Source organism: Mesoplodon bidens (assembly GCF_964165515.1).
Source record: "Mesoplodon bidens genome assembly, chromosome: 11".
NCBI classification, from domain to species: domain Eukaryota; kingdom Metazoa; phylum Chordata; class Mammalia; order Artiodactyla; family Ziphiidae; genus Mesoplodon; species Mesoplodon bidens.
Window position 1 is genome coordinate 5,899,196 of NC_138167.1, and position 24,371 is coordinate 5,923,566.

At 49.6% G+C, this 24,371-nt stretch overlaps 2 protein-coding genes across 4 annotated transcripts; one reads left to right on the forward strand and one right to left on the reverse strand.

Moving 5' to 3' along the window:
* Window positions 1-72: 72 nt before the first annotated feature.
* TPI1 (triosephosphate isomerase 1) lies at window positions 73-3,651 on the forward strand. The gene is made up of 7 exons (XM_081248498.1): window positions 73-233; window positions 1,369-1,492; window positions 1,596-1,680; window positions 1,755-1,887; window positions 2,176-2,261; window positions 2,852-2,939; window positions 3,058-3,651. Exons 1-7 carry the CDS (start codon window positions 119-121, stop codon window positions 3,174-3,176), a joined length of 750 nt encoding a protein of 249 aa, XP_081104624.1. The 5' UTR covers window positions 73-118; the 3' UTR covers window positions 3,177-3,651.
* SPSB2 (splA/ryanodine receptor domain and SOCS box containing 2) lies at window positions 3,646-5,867 on the reverse strand. Of its 3 annotated transcripts, XR_014017002.1 has the most exons (3): window positions 5,057-5,867; window positions 3,926-4,121; window positions 3,646-3,723 (listed from the first exon to the last, which is right to left on the reverse strand). XR_014017002.1 is itself a non-coding variant. In XM_081248490.1 (2 exons), exons 1-2 carry the CDS (start codon window positions 5,721-5,723, stop codon window positions 3,994-3,996), a joined length of 795 nt encoding a protein of 264 aa, XP_081104616.1. In that variant the 5' UTR covers window positions 5,724-5,867; the 3' UTR covers window positions 3,778-3,993. The 3 variants fall into 3 exon arrangements, 2 of the variants coding, with proteins under 2 accessions (XP_081104616.1, XP_081104617.1); XM_081248490.1 differs by lacking the exon at window positions 3,646-3,723 and having other exon boundaries at window positions 3,778-4,121; XM_081248491.1 differs by lacking the exon at window positions 3,646-3,723 and having other exon boundaries at window positions 4,001-4,621.
* Window positions 5,868-24,371: the final 18,504 nt, after the last annotated feature.

The window sequence follows — 24,371 nt, forward strand, 5'->3', positions numbered from 1 at the left end:
GGCCAGCCATGGCAGAGGACGCGGGGGGGCGGAGTTTTGCCTCTCCGCGCTCTATATAAGCGGCCAGTGGAAGCGGCTGCGCGCTGCTCGTGACCTTCAGTGTGCCAGATTCAGCACGATGGCGCCCTCCAGGAAGTTCTTCGTTGGGGGGAACTGGAAGATGAACGGGCGGAAGAACAATCTGGGGGAGCTCATCAACACTCTGAACGCGGCCAAGGTGCCGGCCGACACCGGTGAGCCTTGGCCAGGGAGGGCCGGGATGGGAGGGCCGGCGTGGCGGCACCCTCTCCCGAGCTCTCTTAGCCGGTGTCCGCGTGGCCCTGCGTGCACGGCTGGGGACCAGGGCTATCGGGGTCCGGGCCTTGGCCCCGCGGCCGCAGGACCCGGGGTGTGTCGACGCGGAAAGGCGGGGCCGCATCTCACGGTGCCCTCGGCTGTGGGTCGTCGGGAGGATGGTTGCCCCGGGGAGCGGACGGGGGCTGCACCCGCCGAGAGCCGGGGATGGAAGCGGAGTCCAGCCCCTGCGGGCGATCGGGAGAGGCCGGCGGCAGCCCGGTGTGTGTGGGAGGAGGCTGAGTACGGGCTTAAGCTGCCCTCTAGGCGCGGGCTTCGTGCGCCGCCGCACGTAGCCCGAGACTCCTCCCCGCGCCTTTCCTGGGCGGCCGAGTGGCTTTGGCCTCCTGAGCTACCGCTCTGACCCTTTCCCCTCGGCGGCCTGCATGACTCCTGCCTTCCGCGGAAGGGGCTGAGCCATTTGGGAGTGAAGAGCGATCCTACCGCTTTCTCCAGCCTGGAAACGGGAAAGCGCAAGGCCTCTATGAGCCAGGCGACTCGCTGCCACCCTCGGCAGAGTGCAGTCCTCAGCCCTTCCCCCCTCCCACGCACCTAAGTCACAGAACCCCGGGTCTGATCAAGAGGCATCCCCTTCTGGTTTATTACTCCCAAAGACGCCAGTACAAACCGCAGGAGTTGGCCCCTTCTGCTTTTGCTAAAAACCCTTGCCTGGCCCGCTTCCGAAGGTGGGGATGGGCCATTTTAGAAGGGAGGCGGGGTCGGACCCCAGAGAATGCTGAGTCTAGGAGGTGCCCAGGCCCAGAATAGCCTGGGGAAATCGGAGCCACAGCTGTTAAAAGAGCAGAGGGCAGGGCAAGGGCCATCGCCTCTCAGGGGTACCTGGAAGGCTCAAAGAGTTGGGTCCAGGCCCAGCCTGAGCTGCAGAGTGGCCAGAGGTTATCGTGCTGGTGTGAAAAAGGGCAAAAGCAGAAATAAGAAAGTGGTTAAGGCTAGGGGGCTCCCGAGCACTGGATGGGGTCTGGGGAATGAAGGCTTCCTGTGACCTCATCCCCTCTGTCACCGTCTCATCCTCAGAGGTGGTTTGCGCACCCCCCACCGTCTACATTGACTTCGCCCGGCAGAAGCTAGATCCCAAGATTGCAGTGGCTGCGCAGAACTGCTACAAAGTGGCTAACGGGGCCTTTACGGGGGAGATCAGGTGACATGTGGGTGGGTGGTGGACGCAGCCCTCATTATTCTCATGAAGGGGAAAGCGACAGGGTGGGCTCCCTGCTCAACCGTGGCTTGTTCTCTTCCTTTAGCCCTGGCATGATCAAAGACTGTGGAGCCACGTGGGTGGTCCTGGGGCACTCGGAGAGAAGGCACGTCTTTGGGGAGTCAGATGAGGTTAGTAACCAGGAGAGGAGATAAGAGATGGCTTATCCCAGGACAGGTGTCTGACCAAGTCTGTTCCTCAACAGCTGATTGGGCAGAAGGTGGCTCACGCCCTGGCAGAGGGACTTGGAGTAATCGCCTGCATTGGGGAGAAGCTAGATGAGAGGGAAGCTGGCATCACTGAGAAGGTCGTTTTCGAGCAAACCAAGGTCATCGCAGGTATCTCTGGAGAAAGGGACCTTTGAGCCTAGCCAGGGCTACGGAGGCACAGAGGGTGGGGTCAGATGCCCTGCAGCCTGACTTGGTCCCCACGCCGATGCAGGAAAGGGGAGGGTGAGAACCCTGTATCCTTATCACTTCCGCTCCTGCCCCGATGGTATAGATGCCACTTGGAGTTCCTCTAACGGCCGCCAGGGGGCAGTAGGCCACCGTCACTCATTCCCTGGGGAAACAGCTGGCTATATCTCCTTCCTGTTCACCCTTTCACCTGTGATCTCTGTCCCACAGATAATGTGAAGGACTGGGGCAAGGTTGTCCTGGCCTATGAGCCTGTGTGGGCCATTGGTACTGGCAAGACTGCGACACCCCAACAGGTAACCAAGCCCAGGAGCCCTACCCTCATCTCCCCTGCCTTGGCAGAACTGGACAGTCACAGAGACCACCTGGGCCAACCCCTCATTTAAAAGACAGGAGAGGGGAGGGGGAAGGGTAAGCTGGGACGAAGTGAGAGAGTGGCATGGACTTATATACACTACCACATGTAAAATAGATAGCTAGTGGGAAGCAGCCGCATAGCACAGGGAGGTCAGCTCAGTGCTCTGTGACCACCTAGAGGGGCGGGAGGGAGGGAGACGCAAGAGGGAAGAGATATGGGGATATATGTATATGTATAGCTGATTCACTTTGTTATAAAGCAGAAACTAACACACCATTGTAAAGCAATTATACTCCAATAAAGGTGTTAATAAAAAAATAAAAACTAAAAATAAGTAAAAATAAAAGACAGGAGAAAAGAGAGTGACATGCCAAAGGACATCCATTCCAGGACCTGGGTGGGATCGAAGCCCCGATGTTCTATCTCAGATCCTAGGGTTCTTGTCCCAAAACCACACTGCCTGTCTACACTGGTGCACAGGGTTTTTGCCCCTTTGAGTGAAAGTCTTAGTCTAGCTTCTTGTTCTAGGCCCAGGAAGTACACGAAAAGCTCCGGGGATGGCTTAAGTCCAACATCTCTGATGCAGTGGCTCACAGCACCCGCATCATTTATGGGGGTAAGTGAGTTTGGTTCCAGCCGGAGGTGGAGTGGGCTGAGAACCCGATTGAGTCCTTCTTCGACATGGAGTACCCCCTCCCATCCCTGACCTCTCCCCCTCTCTTCTCCCTTCCCAGGTTCTGTGACTGGGGCAACCTGCAAGGAGCTGGCAAGCCAGCCTGACGTGGATGGCTTCCTTGTGGGGGGCGCTTCCCTCAAGCCTGAATTCGTGGACATCATCAATGCCAAACATTAAGCCCTGCCCGTCTCTGCTACCCTTCCTGCTGAGACAGGGACTAGGTAGCTCAGAAGCCCAGTAACTGTACTGCCCCCCGACCTTCACACGTGCTTCTGATGGTGTCACCTGCTGCCTCTTGTGGCCTAATCCAAAGTGTACCTCTTCCTTTACCGTTTACACCCTACCCTGTAATGGTTGGGACCAGGCCACTCCCGCTTCCACTTACTGTATCAGTTGGAACTCAACCTGTCACCAAGGTGGCTTTAGCTTGGCTGAGCGGTGGGAGGGGTGTTTGCTTATGGGTCCCCTCAGTCCCCAGTGAAGGCAGGAGCAAGAACCCGTCCTGTCCCATCTCACGCCATGAGATCGGGCTGAGAGAAAGCCCTGTCCTCTGCTGAGGCCGGGGTGCTGCTCCCTCCCACGGTGCCGATGCCTGTGTGTGTTGTGTCTGTGAGCAGTCCTGCGTGTGTGGGAAATAAACACCTGGCACTAAGCCTTGGGGTGTGTCCTTCTTCACTGAACTTGTCCAGATCATCTTTTTCCCTTCTGAGGCAGCCATGGGACCCTTGTGCAAAAAAAAACAAAACAAAACAAAAAAAACCACAGGTTTCTACAGCAGCACATCTCTTCCAACTTTTACTTGCAGAAATGTCTTGTGTACCAGGCTGCCGCAGCCTTGAGTAACAGCTCCCTCCCTTCCACCCTCTGGGTGGCCCTGGGGCTGTGGTGCTCCCCAGAGCTTGGGGTGGGGTGGGACCCAGCCTCACCGGCTTCAGGCAGCTGGTCTAGGCCAGCAGTGCTGTCTCCCCCAGCGCAATCTGTGGTATCACGGGGGTCACCGGTAGAGCAGGTAGCGCTTCATGGCAGGGGGCAAGGGCAGAGCAGAAACGTGGCCTGGCCGCGTAGCCCCCAGGGCGTGGCGCACACACAGGCGGCTCAGGTGCAGAAGGGAGTGTGGCTCGGCTGGGAGAGAGAATGAGGGAAGGTAAGTACGGGTGCGGCCACCAGCCAGACATCATCAAACCACGGGCTCCTGCCCAGAGTCCCTTCCGTTTTCCTGCTGCAAGTCTGCTCCCACCTCGGTTCAGGGGAGGTCTAAGGTGCCCCGAAGTTCTGCATCTGCTCTTGTGGCGGACGCATCATGGGTCTCACACATCCCCGGTTGGAGTTAGGGTGAAGTTCTAAGTAAGGCCCTCTAAGCAACAGGCTGAGGCGGCTGTGACTGTGGAGCTGGCCCAGGCTTGGAATCCAGAGAGGCCCCAGAGCTGGGGCTGAGGAGATGAAAGGAAGGGTGGCCCTCCTCCACTCTACAATAGCTCCCATGGGCTACGGGGGAGAGGCAGCCACCCTCTGCTGCAGACTCAGCAACTGCAGAACAGTTAAGTCCGCTCAGTCCCAAGGCCCTGCCTCCTTCACTGCTCTTCCAGGTGCCTGGACCTCAACGGCTCCTTCCTGGGGTTCGACTGAGGAAGCAGGTATGTGTCAGAGTCAGAGCCCAGTGAGCCGGGTACACACCCCGGGCGCCTGGCACCGCCAGTCCTCTTCCTCTGGGACTTGTACACCGAGCCCAGGACAAATCTAACCCTTTGCACCTCTGGCTCCAGGGGCTGATCCCCTGTGAAGCTCTAATTCCCACAGTGCTCCACTGCATTCCGAGGGTTCACCTCTCACTAGCAAGTTACTTTCCCAAGCCTTACTTTTACCTCTATGGCTGTTAGGAAGATTGAGTTAGGTAACAGCTGTGAAGACTCTTAGCCATTCCTGGCACTGAACAGGGGTAGGAGATGGGTCAGATGAAGGCCAGTTCCCTCTGCTCTTGTAAGGCGTTGAGCTTCCATCCCAAAACCACAGACCCCAGTGGCAGAATTTACTCTCCCCACACCTGCCCCAGGCCTCACCTCTCCTTTCGCCCAGGTAGCTGATGCGGACCTGGCACTGGCCCCAGACAGCGCTTACTGCTGGATAGAGGGTCCTGCCCTTCAGTCCGCGGAAGGCCGGCCCCAAGTAGGTGCCCCTAATAGCGTAGCCCAGAGTTCCCTCCTCCATATCCAGAACCACCGGCAGCCTCTCCGGCACCTCCAGCTGCTCACCCTGAGGTCCGGCTGGATACCGGGGGGCCTCGGGCCCCTTGCTCTGATGGTACAGCTTCCCGCGCCCAAGGTCCCAGCCCCACGAATCGCTGTTGCTGCCCAGCAGCGCCGCATAGTGGTCAGCCTGCAGCGGCGCGAGGGCCGTGGCCACGCCCACAACAGCGTGGGTGCCCCTCTGCTCCCGGGGCCAGCTGATCTCCCAGGCGTGCAAGCCCCTCGAGTAGCCCCTCTTACCCCGGGCCCCATCAGTGCTCTGGGCCACGGGCCGCCGTTCAAAGCACAACCCCCCTTCCTTGACCTCGATGTTCTCTGAGCAGTCCTTGGGGTTCCAGCCGTGGCGCCGTTGGGCCCCCAGGTCAGGAGGGGGAGCCGAGAGCAGCTCCTCCAAGCCCTCGGGACAAGACAGGTCAGGGTACAGGGCCTGCGGGCTGTGGGTGCTGCTGCCGCCGCCCCCTGCCGAGGCTGTCTGGCCCATGGAGATGAGGATCTGGAGAACTCCCCTAAAGAGGCTTGCTGGGGCGTCTCTCTTCTGAAAGTCGAGCTCCCGGTAGGGATCGACCCAGAGAGGAGTTGGGAGAGAAGAGTGTGTGAAGCGAGGGATCCTGGAGGGGACTCCTCACCCAGGTGCCCCATCCTTTCCCCAGGTTTGCTCACCGCCCCGCTCCTCCCTCTTTGCTCCCCCAAAGCTCCCAGGCCCATCACTACCTTGCCCTCACCCACCTGTCCCGGTCTCTCGGGACTCGCGAGGTCGCCGCCTTTCGGCCTGTCGAGGGACCTTCCCCCTCGCGCGCCCCGCACCCCTGTCACCGCCCTCGAACCTCGCAGGGCTTCCCGTGCCGGGAGGTCGCAGGCCCTCCGGAGCAGCCCAGCCTAAAGTGCCCGCCGCGCCGGGCGAAGACCGCCGGCCTCTTCCGCCGCCAGCACCTCCCCCAGGCCTCGCCCCGCCCCGAGGCCCCGCCCCCACGGCCCCGCCGGGCGGTTAACTCTCTCGTCGTCGTCTCGGGTCGCGCCCCGCCCCGAGACCGCGCCCCCGCGGGGCCCCTCGGGGGACTGTTAACACTCGGCTCCGGCCTGGGCCGCTGGGGGCACGTAGCGTGTAGAGCCCATTCCCGGGCGGTAGACCTCTGGTCACAGCCCCAGGCCGCTCCTCGCCCCGAGGCCCCGCCCCCGCGAGGAGGCGGGCCGGGCGCTTAAATCTTACCAGGCTTCCTTGGAGTCCGCTCCTGGCCGCCCAAGCTGGGGGTTAACCCTTTCGTGGTATCATCGCTTTGGAGGTCTGTTCTCCACCGTCAAGAACTTTGAGCCTCCTGGGCCAGCAGTTCCTGAGCCCCTAGGGATATGGGACAGGAGGTCAAGGAAGGGCTTCCATTGTGGTGACATCTATTTCCGAGTCCTGGTGATTCTGGGTCACTGTCACTGCGCTGATCTTTTTCTGACCCGGGTTGTGAGTCAGTCTGCTCTGTGCCTGAGGTTCTGAACTCGAGTTTCTGGCTCTGAACGGTAGGCGTCATGGGTCTGCGTGCTGTTCTAGCCTTCATCCTACCCGTCAATCCATTCCTGAGCTGTCAGCCTCATCTGGTAGAGTGTGTGGATAAGACCTTGGTTGTGAGTGAAGCTATACCACTATAATTAGTTCTCTGACCTTGGAGAGGTTGCCAGACTTCTCTAAACCTGTTTTCTCTTACGTAAAATGGGAATAATGATGGTACTTACCTCACAGGGTTGTTGTGGAGTTGAGATAATCCAGGTGAAGCACTTAGCACAGAGTCTGCTAGATAGTTTGTACTCACTAAGCATAGCTATTCCTGTTTCCTTAACATTTACTAAGTGCCCACTTTATAGAGAGGCAATATAATATTAGTAGTAAATGATGCCAGCTGTGGAGCCAGGCTGACTGGGTGTGAACACCTGAAGGCCCGTATGCGGGGGAACTTGGGCACATTTATTAACCTCCTCATGCCTGCTTCTCCCTCTGTAAAATGGAGATACTATTGGTATCTACTGCATAGGTTCTAGTGAGGATTCAGTGAGGTTCTATATATACATAAAGCACTTAGTTTCTGGTTCAAATTTAATCATTTGTGCTGAGCTCTGAGGATTAAGCAGGGAATCTTCAAGGAAGTTACAAGGACATTTATGAAACAGCTTATCGTGCGGTAGATAAAATTCTGGATATCCAGAAAGTACTATAGGAGTTAAAAGGATGGGACTCCTAACCAGAGATCAAGCAGTTCAGAAAGGAAAGTGTCCTGGAGGAGATGACACTGGGCTGAATCTTTTTTTTCTTTAGTATTTATTTATTTATTTTTTATTTAGGCTGCCTGGGGTCGTAGTTGTGGCACACTGGCTCTTAGCTGCAGCATGTGGACTTCTTAGTTGCGGCATGCATGCGGGACCTAGTTCTCCCACCAGGGATCGAACCTAGGCCCCCTGTGGGAGCGTGAAGTCTTACCCACTGGACCACCAGGAAAGTCCCTGGGCTGAATCTTTAAGAATGACAAGAAATTTGCCTGAGAGGTAGTTCTGCAGGACTGGAGGTTGGATTAGAGTTGCTGCATGAATAAGACATCAGACTGAGAGGTCAACATGAAAATAAAACAGAAGCGGTAGCTGGGTTTGGGGAACTTGGAAGATTTCAGGGTTGCTGCAGCGTGAGACGCAAGCCTAGGGGAGTCGGTGTGAGATCAGGAGGGCTTGCAGGCCAAGTTAAGAATGCAAATGTTACCCTGTAGGACAGATGGGTAATGGGGGAGCCACGTAGGAGAGAGGCGGGAGAGGAACATGGTCAGAAACTTCTTTTAGAAAAAGCATCCCGGCAGCAGTGGAGCGGCCCAGGTGACAAGTGTTGAGAGCCTGGAATAGGGCAGTCAAAATAAGGATGAAAAGGGCTTTCCTGGTGGCGCAGTGGTTGAGAGTCCGCCTGCCGATGCAGGGGACACGGGTTCGTGCCCCGCTCCGGGAGGATCCCACATGCTGCAGAGCGGCTGGGCCCGTGAGCCATGGCCGTTGAGCCTGCGCATCTGGAGCCTGTGTTCCGCAGCGGGAGAGGCCACAACAGTGAGCGGCCCGCGTACCGCAAAAAAAAAAAAAAAAAAAAGGATGAAAAGAATTCAAGAAACACTGATGAAACTGCAAGAGCTGGTGACTGATTAGATGCTGAGGCCAGGGAAAAGAGAGAGAGAAAGGGAAGTTTTCTAGCCTGGAAGACTTTTTTGGAAGGTGATGCCACGAGAAGACGGAGATGACAGAAAGAGGAGCCGATGGGAGCAGGGGCAGGAGGGTGGGAGAGAGAGATGGTGAGTTCACTTTAGGACGTGTTTTTGAGGTGCCTGAGCAACAACCCAATAGAACCATCCAGAACACGCTTGACAGTGGCAGGTCTGGAAAAGAAAAAAGAAAATGGCAGGGCTGGAGGGGGCAGTGAGAGGCCTGGACTGGAGATATAAATTTGGGAGGTGTATCAGCCTTCAGCCAGGAGTTGAACTATGAGAACAAGAGGAGCCCTGGAGGAAATGTGTAGAGTGAGGAGAGGGTCAAGGAGGACACAGCACAGCAGACAATTCAGGTTTGATTACATACATGATTTTTTGGGTCATCGGCAATTTTAGTGAGAGAGTGCGTGTGGATTGTGGAAAGTGGGTGTCCAGGCTGAAGGCGCTGAACTGGCACCTCCTGTGTGTCAGGCACTGTGCTACACGCTTCACATTTTTAGGGGATAGAGAGTCGGCAGAGGTAAGGTGACAGGTTTGTCTCAGAGTTAAAATTACCCTTGAAAATACCTTACCCCATCTATTAGGTACAGCATATGTTAGTTTCAGGTAAAATACAATACATGGCAGTACACATATAATGATGTACAGAATAACATTTTACATTGTTTTAATTAAAGGGAAAGAAGAAAGCATATTAAAAAGAAGGATGTGGGGACTTCCCTGGCAGTCCAGCGGTTAAGACTCCGTGCTTCCACTGCAGGGGGCACGGGTTCAATCCCTGATCCAGGAACTAAGGTTCCACATGCTGCAAGGCGTGGCAAAAAAAAAAAAAAAAAGTGGGGGCGGCGGGAGCACTGGGATTTTTACCTCTGTAGAACTTTCTGGCTTTATTAAACAGACTGCTACACTGCCACCAGGAGAGAAGAAGAGAGAGGTGGTCACAAGGTCATTAGTTGCTATCAAACCAGGGCCTTGTGTTTCTAGTTTGGAACTTTAATGGCAATTGGGCATTTCCCCATCAGAAGATACCAGCCTCATTATATTCTGGAAGCTAGCCCTTTGCCCAATACTTCTTTTTAGTAGCTCTGGGTGGCTTTTGCTTCCTGTTCCTCCACTGATACAGCCTCATCAACAGTTTGAACGTTTTTGGTTTCTAAAACTGTTATGCCATCCTTGGCTGGTTTCGAAATCCTTCCATCCCAAGGCTGTCTTCTCTGGCAGGAGGTGTGAACTGTGACTTGAGACCAAGAGCTTTTCTTTTTCCTTTTCTGCCATGTATGGCCATTGTGAGGCACATACTTCTGCTTCATTTCTTCCAGGAATAAGTTTAGTGCTTTTAAAGATTTATCACATGTACTTTGCTGTCACTTTAACAGTTACAGAACTTGATGACCTGGCTTCACGAAATCTGTTGAATCTTGATTGCACATGTGGTTTTTTAAAAAATAAATTTTATTTATTTATTTATGGCTGCTGCACGCCAGCTTTCTCTAGTAGCGGCGAGGGGTCTACTCTTCGTTGTGGTGCGCGGTTATCTAACTGCAGTGGCTTCTCTTGTTCCGGAGCACGGGCTCTAGGCACACGGGCTTCAGTAGTTGTGGCTCGTCGGCTCAGTAGTTGTGGCTTACAGGCTCTAGAGGGCAGGCTCAGTAGTTGTGGCGCACAGGCTTAGTTGCTCCGCCCAGGAAGATGTAGGATCTACCTGGGCCAGGGCTTGAACCCGTGTCCCCTGCATTGGCAGGTGGATTCTTAACCACTGCGCCACCAGGGAAGACCCACATGTGATTTCTTGAGATCATACTCATGTGCCACGTTGGAGATGGACACACTGCCCCTCCTTAAGTAAGCTCATTTTTCTTCCAGCATGGGAAGGGATATCTGTTTCTTTGGTTGGGCGCCAGATGAAATGGTTAGACTGCCTTCAAGTGGGTCGTGTTATGCGGAAAAGAGGCATCTTAAAACACTGGAATCTAGCTTAAAAAGCAAAACACTAGAACCCAGCCTCCCAAAAAACACACAATGAGAGGCTGAGAACCAGCTAAAAGCACAAAGTCCAGTCTCCCGCCTCCTCCCGCTCGCATGGAACGGTGGCTGGAGACCTTCCGCCCTATTTAATCTGAGAATCGTTGGGCTCACGTTAAGGGTGACTAGGATGAAACCCCACCACATCTCATTTAATCCCCACAACGAAGACGGCCCAATGTTTACAGATTCACAGAGCGAGGCTCCGAAAGGTTAAACGACTTCTCTGTGACTAGATCTGGTAAACGGAAGCAACGGGGCTCAAGAAATGAGAAGCCACTGCGCCAAATCCCCGGGCGGGGACGAAATGGCGACTGCAGGAAACGCGCCCTGAAGCAGACGTGACACCCGCGCTACCGCCCAGGCGCCGGCTACGTAACCGCGGCGCTGCGGGAGGCGGGACATGCTGACTCCCCGGAGTGGCGGTCACGTGAGCGGTTACGTGCGCAGGCGCGGCAGACGGGCCGCCCGAGTGGCTCGCGCGCCTCCCAGCGGCCGCAGCGGTGACGCGGTCTCCGCCCCGCCCCGTCCGCCGCAGAGGGCCGCCGTGGGCCTGCCAGCTCCCGCCCCCGCTCACCTCCTTCCGGCGCCGGCGTTTGCGTCTGGAACATTCTGCGCCGGAACAAAGGCCCCAGGGCGGAAGTGAGGGCCGCTGAGGGGCGGCTGTAGCTCCGGGTTCCACTGGAGAGTGGAAGGAACAGTGCTTCAGCAGATCTGGTGATGGAGTTTATCTGCGTTTGAAGGGCTTCCTTCCTCCATCACTCAAAAAAGCGTCCTTACTTCCCCATCTCTCTCCTCTTCCCACGGTCAACGTAGTTCTGTCTAGGGACCCTCCACAGGAGACAGTATTTGTGTTCACCTGGGAGGAGAGCGAGGCCGGAAGTAGGAGACACCCAGGTTATTCTAGAAACTGCAGGGGAAAGGAGCACGCCTACAAAACCCACTCCCTCTTAAACTCTGCCAGCCTAGATCAGCCAGTCATCAAAAGTCTTACTTGCCAAATCGAATGCCCCTTTGTTTATCATTGCTAATTTTTAAAAGGCTGACTTAACTTTTTCTAGTTTTTCTCTACCTTTATATCCTTCGGGGCCTTCACTTCCTTCTAGTGAATCCTAAGTGGGGCTAGCTCCCTGGCTTGTCCTTTGTTCACTCATTAGTGATTCACAAAGTGGAGGGAGGAGCTAAAGGCATTTCATCTATACAGCAAATCCAAATTGAGGGCAGGAAGTTCTTAATTACTTTGAAAAATCACATTTAGGGCTTCCCTGGTGGCGCAGTGGTTGAGAATCCACCTGCTGATGCAGGGGACACGGGTACGTGCCCTGGTCCGGGAAGATCCCACATGCCGCGGAGTGTCTGGGCCCGTGAGCCATGGCCGCTGAGCCTGCGCGTCCAGAGCCTGTGCTCCGCAGCGGGAGAGGCCACAACAGTGAGAGGCCCGCGTACTGAAAAAAAAAAAAAATCACATTTAATACTCATTCTGCAAGTATTTATTGAGCACTTACTATGTGGCATGCACTGGGCCTGGGCGGTAGGGATGCAGAGCAAAACTGAAGGTCTGTTGGAGATAGAAGATCAGAATCTGACATAGAAGTACTTGATGACATTTGGAAAGGAACAAACTCGATCCACAAATGCAGGTATAAAGACAAATGGTGTTTGCTGCCATCAAGGAAAAGCAGGGCCCGGTAAGAGGGAATCCTAATTTAGATTATGGTTAAGAATGGCATTTCTGGACTTCTCTGGTGGCGCAGTGGTTAAGAATCCGCCTTCCAATGCAGGGGATACGGGTTCGAGCCCTGGTCCAGGAAGATCCCACATACCGTGGAGCAACTAAGCCTGTGTGCCACAACTACTGAGCCTGCGCTCTAGAGCCCTCGAGCCACAACTGTTGAGTCTGCAAGCCACAACTACTGAAGCCCGCGCGCCTAGAACCCGTGCTCTGCAACAAGAGAAGCCATCGCAATGAGAAGCCCATGCACCGCAACAAAGAGTAGCGCCCGCTCGCCGCAACTAGAGAAAGCCCACATGCAGCAATGAAGACCCAAGGCAGCCAAACATAAATAAATAAAATAAATTAATTAATTAAAGAAAAAGAAAAGGAGAATGGCCTTTCTGAGAAGGCCTAGAAGACCTCAGGGTGTAACTGAGCAAGACCCTGTGGGCCTCCCTGGGACAGACCCCTCCCACATAGCCTCTGTTTTATAGCTTCTCTCCAAAGTACCTAGATGATAGTATCTGATGCACATTTCCTGAGTTGTTTCATAGATGCTAGAACCACCACCAAGTGGAAAAAATTAACCGCTTGATGGCCATGAGCACATAGCCTACTGGTGCCTAAGGACTGATAATGTTAACCCCTGTGACACGGGCCTGTTACCCCAACATTCAGAAAATTGTGCACGAGCTGATCACATACACTGGGACTCCCCCTCCCTCACCTGGCCTTTAAAATTGCTTTGCTGAAACCCATGGGAAGTTTGAGTGTCTTAAGCGTCTTAAGCACCAGCTGCCCTGGGCTGCTCTCTGGCAGCCCTGCAATAAACACTGCATTTTCCTTCACCACAACCTGGTGTCATTACATTGGCTTTACTGTGCGTGGGCAAGCAGATCCAAGTTTGGTTCAGTATCAAGGTGTTAGTTAAGAGTTCCACACAAAAGAAAAGAATATAAGTGAAAGCCACAAGAAGAAGGGAGTTAGGTGGGAGAAGGAACTGAAACAGAGGGAAGGGGGCAGGGCACAACCTTTAAAAGAATGATGTAGCCATAGGACATGACAAAAACTGGTTAGAACCAACCAGGTCCAAGATGGCAGAAGTTTCGACTTCCAGTGGACCTTGAGCCTAATTATATGCTCATTGTAATATATTAGCATGCTAAATGACACACCCAACAGCACCATGACAGTTCTGAGGCTGTAAAGGCCAAAGAGTGGGCAGTGGCCCAGTTCCTGGAAATCCCCACCCCTTCCCCGAAATAGTTGGAATAATCCTCCCATTCATTAGCCTATGAAATTACCCAGTCCATAAAAACTAACCACCCCCATATTTCAGGGCCTCTCGCCTTCCACACTTTGTCTCTGGAGTGTGTTTCTCTCTAAATAAGCCCACTTCTTACCTATCACTTTGTCTCTCACTGAATTCTTTTTGCCATGAGACATCAAGAACCTGAGTTCATTTAGTCCTGAGGCCAGGTGTGTGATCTCAATTAAAAAACCGTGGGTACGGGGCTTCCCTGGTGGCGCAGTGGTTGAGAGTCCGCCTGCCGATGCAGGGGACAGGGGTTCGTGCCCCGGTCCGGGAAGATCCCACATGCCGCGGAGCGGCTGGGCCCGTGAGCCATGGCCGCTGAGCCTGCGCGTCCGGAGCCTGTGCTCCGCAACGGGAGAGGCCACAACAGAAAGAGGCCCGCGTACCGCAAAAAAACAAAAAACAAAAACCGTGGGTTCAAGTCCCAATCTGGGTTGCACGGTTTCAGAACTGGCCCTATGACCCAAGTGTGACTGGAGCTCAATAGCAAAGGTCAGACCTTGCTGGGCTTGCTACAGAACACAAGTTCACGTACCCAATGCATGATGAGGCCAAACAAACCAAAATGCTGGAGTTTGGAGCAAAGAAAGGTTTATTGCAGGGCCAAGCAAGGAGAACAGGTGGCCAGGGCTCAAAAACCCAGGACTTCTTGATGGTTTGGGGGGAGAAATTTTTATAGGCAAAATTTGGAGTGAGGGCTACAGGGTGTGACTTTCTTCTGATTGGTTGGTGGTGAGGTAACAGGGCGGTGCCATCCTCCACCTGGGTGGGGGCCTTAATTCCTGCAGAAGAGCTCAAAGGTATTATTATTATTTTAAATTGTATTTATTTATTTATTGCTGCATTTGGGTCTTCGTTGCTGTGCACGGGCTTTCTCTAGTTGTGGCGAGCGGGGGCTACTCTTCGTTGCGGTGCGTGGGCTTCTCATTGCGGTGGCTTCTCTTGTTGTGGAGCACGGACTCTAGGACTGCGGGCTTCAGTAGTTGTGGCTTGTGGGCTCTAGAGCGCAGGCTCAGTAGTTGTGGCACACGGGCTTACTTGCTCCACGGCAAGTGGGATCTTCCCGGACCAGGGATCGAACCCGGGTCCGTGTCCCCTGCATTGGCAGGCGGATTCTTAACCACTGCGCCATCAGGGAAGCCTCAAAGGTATTACTATGTATATTTCTTGGGGAGGAACCAGGGCCCTGCCCCAAGGTTGCACTATTGTTTCTTCACTGCTCCCCCTTTTTTCTGCATTCCCTCCCTTCCGTGATTAGCAACTGTTTGAACCTGCCCTTTGGAACTCAGGGAAGTTTGTGAATGAAGCCTATTTTCTACAGATAAGAAACAGGGGACACAGAAAGGATTTGTACCAGGGAGGGCCCCACAGGGTCCTGCTCGGTTTCAGGCTTTGCTTCTAGGCTAGGGTGATGAGTAACCATTTTATCCTAAGAGCAGTAGGAAAAGCCAGAGGCTTCTCTTTACATTTGAAAAAGCTTACTATGGCTGCTCTTGAAAGATGGTTGGATGAGAGAGTGTGGAATCAGGAAGATGATTTAGGAGGCTACTGTACTAGTTCCAGAGAGTGATGATAATAGTTTGGGCCAGAGAGGTGTCACAGAAGATGGAAGGAAGTAGATGGAATCAAGACTGAGAAATAAAACATTGCCTGCCTTATCCGTAAACAAAGGATGTCACAGTCATCAGCAACTGCAGCCCTCCAGTGGTGAGCTGGTGAGCCCTGAGGAACTCACGAAGGAAACAAAGAATACCTGCCATCTAGCAGCCCTCAGACTGCAGCCACTCTCCACGGTGAACCTGAGGAGACTCAGGATGAGAAAACACAGGATACTGGCCCCAGAGAGCTGAGGTGCAGATCAAAGGAATGATTGCACTGAGCCCAGACTCTTGCATCTCCCCAGACACAGAAAAGCGCTCAATTCCTTAACTTGAGATGTATAGTTTTCTTTTATTAACAGTAATCTTTTTTTTCCTGCTGAAACCGTGCACCTCAGATTTGGACTTGAACCCCCGTACCGGGACTCGAACCTAGTCTGAACCCAGATTAGGACTTGAACCCACGTGGCCGGGGCTCAAAAGCAGCCAGAACCCTGATTGGGACTTGAACCCCCGGTCTTTTAATTAGAATCACTCACCTGGTGTCTGGACTTACTGAGGCTCAGGTTCTTTGTGTCTCAGCGCAGAAGGAATTCAGCGAGAGACGAAGTGATAGGCAAGAAGTAGATTTATTAATATAGGACGCTTGTAAGAGATGCAAGCAGGCAGGCGAGGGAACTCTCTGCCCTGAGGATTAAGTGGGCTACAATTTTATAGTCAAAGGAAAGAGGGAGGGGAAAAGACCACCTTCTTCGAGTAGACAGGAGGCTTACATCACTAGTTCCTCCTTTGTATCAGGCAAGAGAGTGTCTGACCCTATGAGGTCAAACTAGGATTATCGTAGCGTTTATTTAAATCAGTAGAAAGGTGGTGACACTTTTCTTCCACCTAATGGCCTGGGGCATATCTCGTGCTTTTGTTTATGGCTTTATAGTTAAGCAAGCCTGCTTCGTTCCACGATGTTCCAATAGCTTTCTTGAGCGATCATTAACTTACAGTGGTCTTGCAAAGTTTCCTAGGTTTCCCTATCTATAGTCCCCTACTGGGACTTCTACAGCTACCTGTATAACTATCCTATTCTATCCCTGTCACTACTGTTTGCCCTTTGTTGCAAAACTCCTCTACGTCCTAGTTCCCACCCTGCCTCCTCAGACCCGTTTTCTCAGGGTTACTTGAGATGCTACCTCCCGGAATTGAAGTCCTTAGTAGGTCCACTGAATAAAACATAGCTCTCAGCGTTTAGGCTGTGAATATGTTTCTTAGTCGCCAAGATATATTTGGAGGTGGGATGGATCACGTTGGTGACAGATTCATGGGAGCCCCTGGGGAAAAATGTCATTGAGGGAGAAAAAAACAGCAAGGATGACGCAAGGTTTCTGGTTTGAACATCTGAATGGTGTCTGAATGGTGACATGGGGAGCACTGAAGAAAAGCAGAGTTAGAGGAAAAGATATGGAATTTGTTTGCATATTTTAATTTTGAGATCTCAGTTATATAAACTGAGAAGGAGGAGGTTAACTATAGAAGCCTTGGACTGAGAAAAGTGTTCTTGGTTAGAAATAGAAATTTGAGACTCATTGAAATAGGCAATGAACTGGAGCTGGCTTGAACGGGCTTGTGAGAGCTGTTTGTTAATTTTTCATGAATTCTGTGAGCCGGTTATTAAATGCAGCCATTAAAAAAAATAAAATCGGGGACTTCTCTGGTGGCAGAGTGGTTAAGAATCCACCTGCTAATGCAGGGGACATGGGTTCCATCCCTGGTCTGGGAAGATCCCACATGCAGCGGAGCAACTAAGCCCATGCCTCACAATGACTGAGCCCTCGTGCCACAACTACTGAAGCCCGTGCGCCTAGAGCCTGTGCTCCGCAACAAGAGAAGCCACCGCAATGAGAAGCCCTCGCACCGCAATGAAGAGTAGCCCCTGCTCGTCGCAACTAGAGAAAGCCCACGCGCAGCAACGAAGACCCAACGCAGCCAAAAATAAATAAATTAATTTAAAAAAAAATAAAAAAAATTTAAAAATAAAATTGTATAAATATAATTTAAATAAATTATATTAAAAACAAAAGTTAAAAAGTACTCAAAACTCATCACTTTCTAATTATCTTACTACCTTTTTGTATTAGTTTGCTAGGACTGCCGTAACAAAAATGCTAAAATAGTTTAAGCAGCAGAAATTTATTTCTCACGGTCCTGGAGGCAATCCAAGAGCAAGGTGTCAACAGGTTTGGTTTTGACAGAGGCCTCTGTCTTTCGCTTGAAGGTGACTGCCTTCTTCTGTGCCCTCACACCATATTTTTATCTGTGTGCGTGCACCTCTGTGTCCAAATTTCCTCTTTTTTTTTTTTTTTGACCACGCCTCTCGGCCCGCAGGATCTTAGCTCCTCGACCAGGGACTGAACCCGGGCCCTTAGCAGTGAAAGCATGGAGTTCCAACCACTGGACCTCCAGGGAATTCCTAAATTTCCTCTTCTTATACTGACACAAGTCAGATTGTATTTGAGCCCACAGTAGTGGCCTCATTTTAACTTAATTATTTCTTTTAAGGCCCTATCCCCAATACAGGTACACTCTGAGGTACTGGGGGTTAGGGCTTCAACTTATGAACTTGGGGGGTACACAATTCAGCCCTTAACAAAACTGAAATTATTAGGTTGGCCAAAAATTCATTCGGGTTTTTCTGGCCAACCCAATATTTATCTCTATTGTATCTGTATGGTGGAAACATGACATTGTGAGTTGCCAGCTTGCAATCAGCCATGGTGGGAATTTACACCAGAAAAATCAGTATATGCTAAAAAGGAGGGCCTTTTGTTCTCTCTGGAGAGCCTGCCGTTAAACATTTACCTGCATATCACTGCTATAGATGTTATTTAGTTTGTAGAGTATAATTTGAATGTGAAAAATGCACGCACACACATACTCACACACACCCCTTTTGTCGAAGTGCTGCAAATTATGGCTGATAGAGATACAAAGAAAGTCTTCCTAGGGAATTCCCTGGCAGTCCAGTGGTTAGGACTCGGTGGTTTTACTGCCAAGGGCCCAGGTTCGATCCCTGGTCTGGGAACTAACATCCCACAAGCTGCACGGCGAAGCCAAAAAAAAAAAAAAATCTTCTGAGTATCTATCACTGATTTTACAAGGACAGGTTTATCGAGATGCTTTCCACTGAGTCACAGAAACTCTGACCAAATAGTATTAAAGGACATCTCATAAGGATCATCTCATTTATCATCTCACATTAAACTGTATCCAAGGGTAGTGGGGTATGCTGGAAAAGAAGGTTCTTTGCTCTGCCTGAGGTAGGAGATAGATGAGCCTCTGGGCTGGACAGCTGGAGCTTGTCTAGTGGAGTAAAACTGAAGATTTGTTCTCACCCAGACACTCCAAGGACAAAGCTAGTGGCAGAAGCTCAGCTCTGCTAAAGTAAAGAGATAAGGCGCGGGGCTTCCCTGGTGGTGCAGTGGTTGAGAGTCCGCCTGCCGATGCAGGGGACACGGGTTCATGCCCCGGTCCGGGGAGATCCCACATGCCATGGAGCGGCTGGGCCCGTGAGCCATGGCCGCTGAGCCTGCGCGTCCACCAATTCTTTGATACTCCTCTCTTCAAGAGGTGGAGCCTATTTCCCCTCTACTTAAGTGTGGGCTGCACTTAGTGACTAGCTGCTAAAAATAGAATAAAGTAGAAGTGATCTGTGTGACTTTGGAGACTAAGTCATAAAAGGCACAGTGGCTTCCACCTTGGTCTCCTTCTCTCTTGGGGGAAGCCAGCTGCCTAATTGTGAGGACACTCAGGCAGTCCTGTGGAGAAGCCCATATGGCAAGGAACAGTCCTGCTAACAGCCATGTCACTGAACCATCTCCAGGCCCAGTCAATCCATCAGATAACTGTAGCCCAAGCTAAGATACTTTTAGATTCCTGATTCACAGAAACTGAGATGATAAATGTTTTAAGCTACTAAGTTTTGAGATAATTTGTTATAATCAACTAAGAATTGCATTTGCCTACAACATAGATTCCCCCAAACCCAGAGGCTTAACCAGCTTTTCTCTTTACATAAAATAAGTCTGGAGACAGGCAGTTCAGTGGTGGTACGATAGCTTCATGATATCTTCTGTATCGTAGGCTGCTTTCTACTTTTGTTCTGGCATCTTAGCATGTGGCTCATATTCTCTGGGTCATCTCACAGCCCCATGTGGTTGCTGGAACTCCTGCCATCACATTTCTACTTTACAGAGGAAGTAAGAGAAAGGGGAGGAGGAAAAAGGGACATTCTAGAAGTTTCACTAACCGACCTATCAGCAGTGAATGGAGGTTGAGAAACATATATATATTTTTTAAGCTGGGCACAGTGTGGCCCCAGTAATATAAAAGTTCTGTTAGCTCAAGAATGAGAAGACAAAAAAATTCAATTAAAAAATAAGCAAAGAGTTTAAGCAGACAGTTCCTCAAAGAAGATATACGAAGGGCCAATGAAAACAAAAAAGATGCTTAACAACTTTAGCCATCAGGGAAATGCAAATCAAAACCACAATGAAATACCACTTCATATCCACTAGGACAGCTATAATCAAAAACAGGTAATAGCAAATGTTGGCCAGGATACGGAGAAATTAGAACCCTCAAACACTGCTGGTAGAAATGTAATGTGGGGCAGCCACTTTGGAAAACAGTTTGGCAGTTTCTCAAAGGATAAATATAGAGTTACCATATGATCCACTTACAATTCCACTTGTAAGGAAAAAATGGCCAATAAACTAGTTGAAATATATGAGGTCTGGTTCTATTTGTAACATTTTATTTCAGGCTTCTAGCAAAATGCCTGGTACCTAGTAAGCACTCAATATTCATAGTTGAATAAATGAACATGTTGAAACTGTAAATATTTTAGAATGAAATCTCCACATGGCAAAGAATCATGTCCTCCTTTGGAATCCATTCATTACTGTATAGAACTCAATATCTTGATACTAAAAGTATTTTTTATTGATGCTATTTGGGTGTATAACCAAGGGAAATGGAAATATTTGGCCACACAAAAATTTGTACATGAACGTTCATAGTAGCATTATTCATAATAGCCAAAAAATGGAAAGAACCAAATGTCTCTCAACTGATGAATGAAGAAATAAAATAAAATGTGGTATAAACCATACAATGGAATATTGTTCAGCAATTAAGAGGGGATGAAGTACTGATACATGCTACAACACAGATGAACTTTGAAAACATAATGCTAAGTGAAAGAAACCAGACGCAAAGGACCACATGTTGTATAACTTCATTTATATAAGCTGTTTAAAAACAGTTCTGTTAGTGAGATAGATGGCAAGAATGAATATCAGGTAAGAAACTGGCCGTTTCCACCACAGTTAATATTCAGATCATCTAAAGCTCCTACAAATCAATTTTAAAAATTAATGACTTAGCAGGAACATGAAAAAGGACATGAAAAGGCATTTTGTAAAATAAATACAAATACATAGACAAATTAAAAAAACCTCACCAACAATCAAAAATGCAAATTACAATAATTCTGTGGTTATTTGATAATGGTTATTATTAAAAAGACAAGAAAAACAAATGTTGGCGAGGATGTGGAGAAAAGGGAATCCTCACACACTGTTGGTGGGAATGTAAATTGGTGCAGCCACTATGGAAAACAGTATGGAGGTTCCTCAAAAAATTAAAAATAGAACTACTATATGATTCAGCAATTCCACTTCTAGGTATTTATCTGAAGAAAACGAAAGTACTAATTCAAACGATATGTGCACCCCTGTGTTCATTGCAGCAGTATTTACAGTAGCTAGATATGGAAGTAACCTAAGTGTCCATCCATAGATGAATGGATAAAGAAGGTGTGTGTGTGTGTGTGTGTGTGTGTGTGTGGTAGTGGAATATTACTTGGCCATAAAAAAGGAATGAAATCTTCCATTTGCAGCAACATGGATAGACTTAGAGGATATTACGCTAAGTAAAGTAAGTCAGAGAGAGGATATTACACTAACTAAAATAAGTCAAACAGAGAAAAACAATACCGCATGATTTCACTTTTATGTGGAATCTAAAAACCAAAACAAATGAACAAACAAAACAGAAGCTGACTCATAGATACAGAGAAAAAACTGGTGGTTGCCAGAGGGCCAGGGGATGGAGGGATGGATAAAACAGATGAAGGGGATTGAGAGGTACAAACTTCCAGCTATAAAATAAATCATGAGGATATAGTGTACACATAGGGAATATAGTCAATACTGTACAACTTTGTGTGGTGACAGATGGTAACTCATCTTATTGGGGTGATCATTTCACAATGTATAAAAACATCAAATCACTATGTTGTATACCTGAAACTAATATAATATTGCATGTTAATTATAACTTAAAAATGCCATAATAAACGAACCTCCCTGAAAAAAATAATATCGACATATCTATTTTTCAATCTATTAGGACTGGTAAAGATAAGTACATACACTTTGAACCAGAAACTGCACCTCCTAAGAATGTATTCCACAGAGCCATGTTACTCAAAATGCGGTCCATGGACCAGCAGCATTGGTATCACTTTAAGGGGTCGGAATCTACATTTTAATGAGCTCCTCAGGCAATTCCTATGCACACTAAAATTTGAGAAGTACTGTTACAGAGTACTCACACCGAAGAGCAAAGATATATCTATGAGGATTTCTATTGCAGGATTGTTTATAATGTTGATAATTTTCTTTGAAGTTAATACACCTCAACAGAAAACAGTTAAAAAATTACCATATAGCTATATAATGGAAGACTTAGAAAACTATAAACAAAGAGGTAGATAAATGTTTAGTAATATGAAAGATGTCTAAGACATATTGTTAAATGAAAATAATCCAGATGTATGTATGATTGATACCATTTTTGTCTTTTAAAAATCTATATATTAATGAGAGTGGTGCTGAGGGAGATCATGGACTTTTATGTTCCTCTATATACACATCTCTATTATTTGCTTTATTATTATTTTTTTTTTGCAGTACGCGGGCCTCTCACTGTTGTGGCCTCTCCCGTTGTGCAGAACAGGCTCCGGACGCGCAGGCTCAGAGGCCATGGCTCACGGGCCCAGCCGCTCTGCGGCATGTGGGATCTTCCCGGACCGGGGCATGAACCCGTGTCCCCTGCATCGGCAGGCGGACTCCCAACCACTGCGCCACCAGGGAAGCCCTATTTGCATTTTTATTTTAATTAAATAGTACTTTTGTAATCGAAGGAGATGTTCTCTGGACCAGGCACTGGGGGAAGGATGTCACTGAGAAGGACGTGGAGTTTCTAGCTCTCATTCCACGGCATCAATTCAGTCCTTGCCAACAAAACAAAATCAAACCTCCAGCGGCTCCTTACAGCTTTGGGGATAAAGTCCAGCCGTCTGTTGCCCCTCCCTCATGCCCCTGAGTGCACCTCCACTCCAGCCAGCAGAACCCCTGCCTTCCTTCCACTGACACTGAGCTCTTTGTCCTCCAGGACTTAATACCGGCGCCTCCTCTGTCTAGAATCTCTGCCCTGCATATGTGATATTATGTGTGCATGTGTATTATAAAATTATCCCCTGGCACTTCATAAAAGCCCTGTAAGTGCTGGGTTTCATTATTATAACATATTTCTCATTATATTGAATTACTTGTCCACTAACCCTATCCCTGGACTGTAAGCCCCCTGAAGACAGGGCCTGTGTTTTATTGTCCTTGAGTGCCCAGCCAGTCCAGCCTGGCAGAGAGTATGTGCTTAACAAAAGCATGCTAAATGATACCTCCCTTTCCTCTGCGCCAAGGAAGAAAATCACATCCTTTCTCTCCGACTACATCAAACCACCTGGATGTTCCCCTTCTCCACACTCCAGCAATGTGATAACTCTTTTGCAAAGCACTTCTAGCCCTTCAGAGAGCTTTCCTATCTACTCTTTTTTTTCCCATTAATTAATTAATTTATTTATTTTTGGCTGCATTGGGTCTTCATTGCTGCGCACAGGCTTTCTCTAGTTGCGGCGAGCAAGGGCTACTCTTTGTTGCGGTGCGCGGGCTTCTCATTGTGGTGGCTTCTCTTGTTGCAGAGCACAGGCTCTAGGCACATGGAATTCAGTAGTTGTAGCACGCAGGCTCAGTAGTTGTGGTGCATGGGCTTAGTTGCTCCATGGCATGTGGGATCTTCCTGAACCAGGGCTCGAACCCGTGTCCCTGCATTGGCAGGCGGATTCTTAACCACTGCGCCACCAGGGAAGTCCCCTATTTACTCTTTTTTATTCCTCACAACACCCCCAGGACCGAGGAAACAGGCAAGGGGTGGGTGGGAGATGTTTACGAGGGACAACTAAGTGAAGGCGGTAACTGACACTCTTTTAACTGTCCAGCAGTCTTTTGAGGTGGACATGTTTATCCCCATTTCAAAAATGTGAGAATGAAACCTCAGTAAAATGATATAACCTGCTGAGGAACATGCAGCTATTAAGTGGTGGAGTGGGTTTGGAACCTGCTCTCTCTGACTTTAAAACCCCAGCTAGTTCCATGATACCAAGTGAACAGATTTGTCTGTGAACTATATTAGCCAAGCCGGACAAGGCAGGAGGTAGTATTTCCCGATTTTCAACTCAACACATCTGCCATCAGACCACTTTTCCTGTTGTATAGTCTGTAACGCACACGTTAACAATTAATCACACGACATGTTACCTTGAGACCTAATTGTTTTATTTACATTAGATTCTACAGGATTGGTAATATCTCCCTTCCCCCATGCGGGAATATTAGCTTCGCTAAGCCTTAATTTCCTCTTCTCCCAAATATCTATCCCACAGGACTGATGTGGAGATTCAATAGCACTTGCAAAGGCATCCCACACATGTCTGGCAGAAATATCTGGCACAACGTCCCTCCAGAAATATCTGTTGCATCTCAACCTCTCTTTTCCATCTCCTTCAACAAGTCACACAGGCTTGAGTGCCTGGGTGTGGCTGTACCAATTCTTCTTGATTGTTTATATGACAGTGCCGGATGAGGATTATTTTAGTGGCTCCTGCTGGATTTTCTCCCTTTATATCCCACAGAAGGTTTGCATCAAAAGATGAGGATGGATGGAAATGGTCCCAAGCTGGGTTTAGCAATCGATACAGTGCTTCAGCATACATCACACTCTTACTCCATCCCTGTCAGTTGGTATAGTTAAACTTATTTTATAGATGAGAAAGTGGGGTCTTAGGTAACTTGCTAGTGAATTACAGATC

Bases quoted from the DNA above. Each gene is read 5' to 3' on its own strand.
- TPI1 (XM_081248498.1), top strand. From the start codon at position 119: ATGGCGCCCTCCAGGAAGTTCTTCGTTGGGGGGAACTGGAAGATGAAC. The intron at 234-1,368 runs GTGAGCCTTGGC...TCTCATCCTCAG, and splicing joins CAAGGTGCCGGCCGACACCG to AGGTGGTTTGCGCACCCCCC. The intron at 1,493-1,595 runs GTGACATGTGGG...CTCTTCCTTTAG, and splicing joins GCCTTTACGGGGGAGATCAG to CCCTGGCATGATCAAAGACT.
- SPSB2 (XM_081248490.1), bottom strand. From the start codon at position 5,723: ATGGGCCAGACAGCCTCGGCAGGGGGCGGCGGCAGCAGCACCCACAGC. The intron at 4,122-5,056 runs GTGAGGCCTGGG...TCTCTCTCCCAG, and splicing joins CTACCTGGGCGAAAGGAGAG to CCGAGCCACACTCCCTTCTG.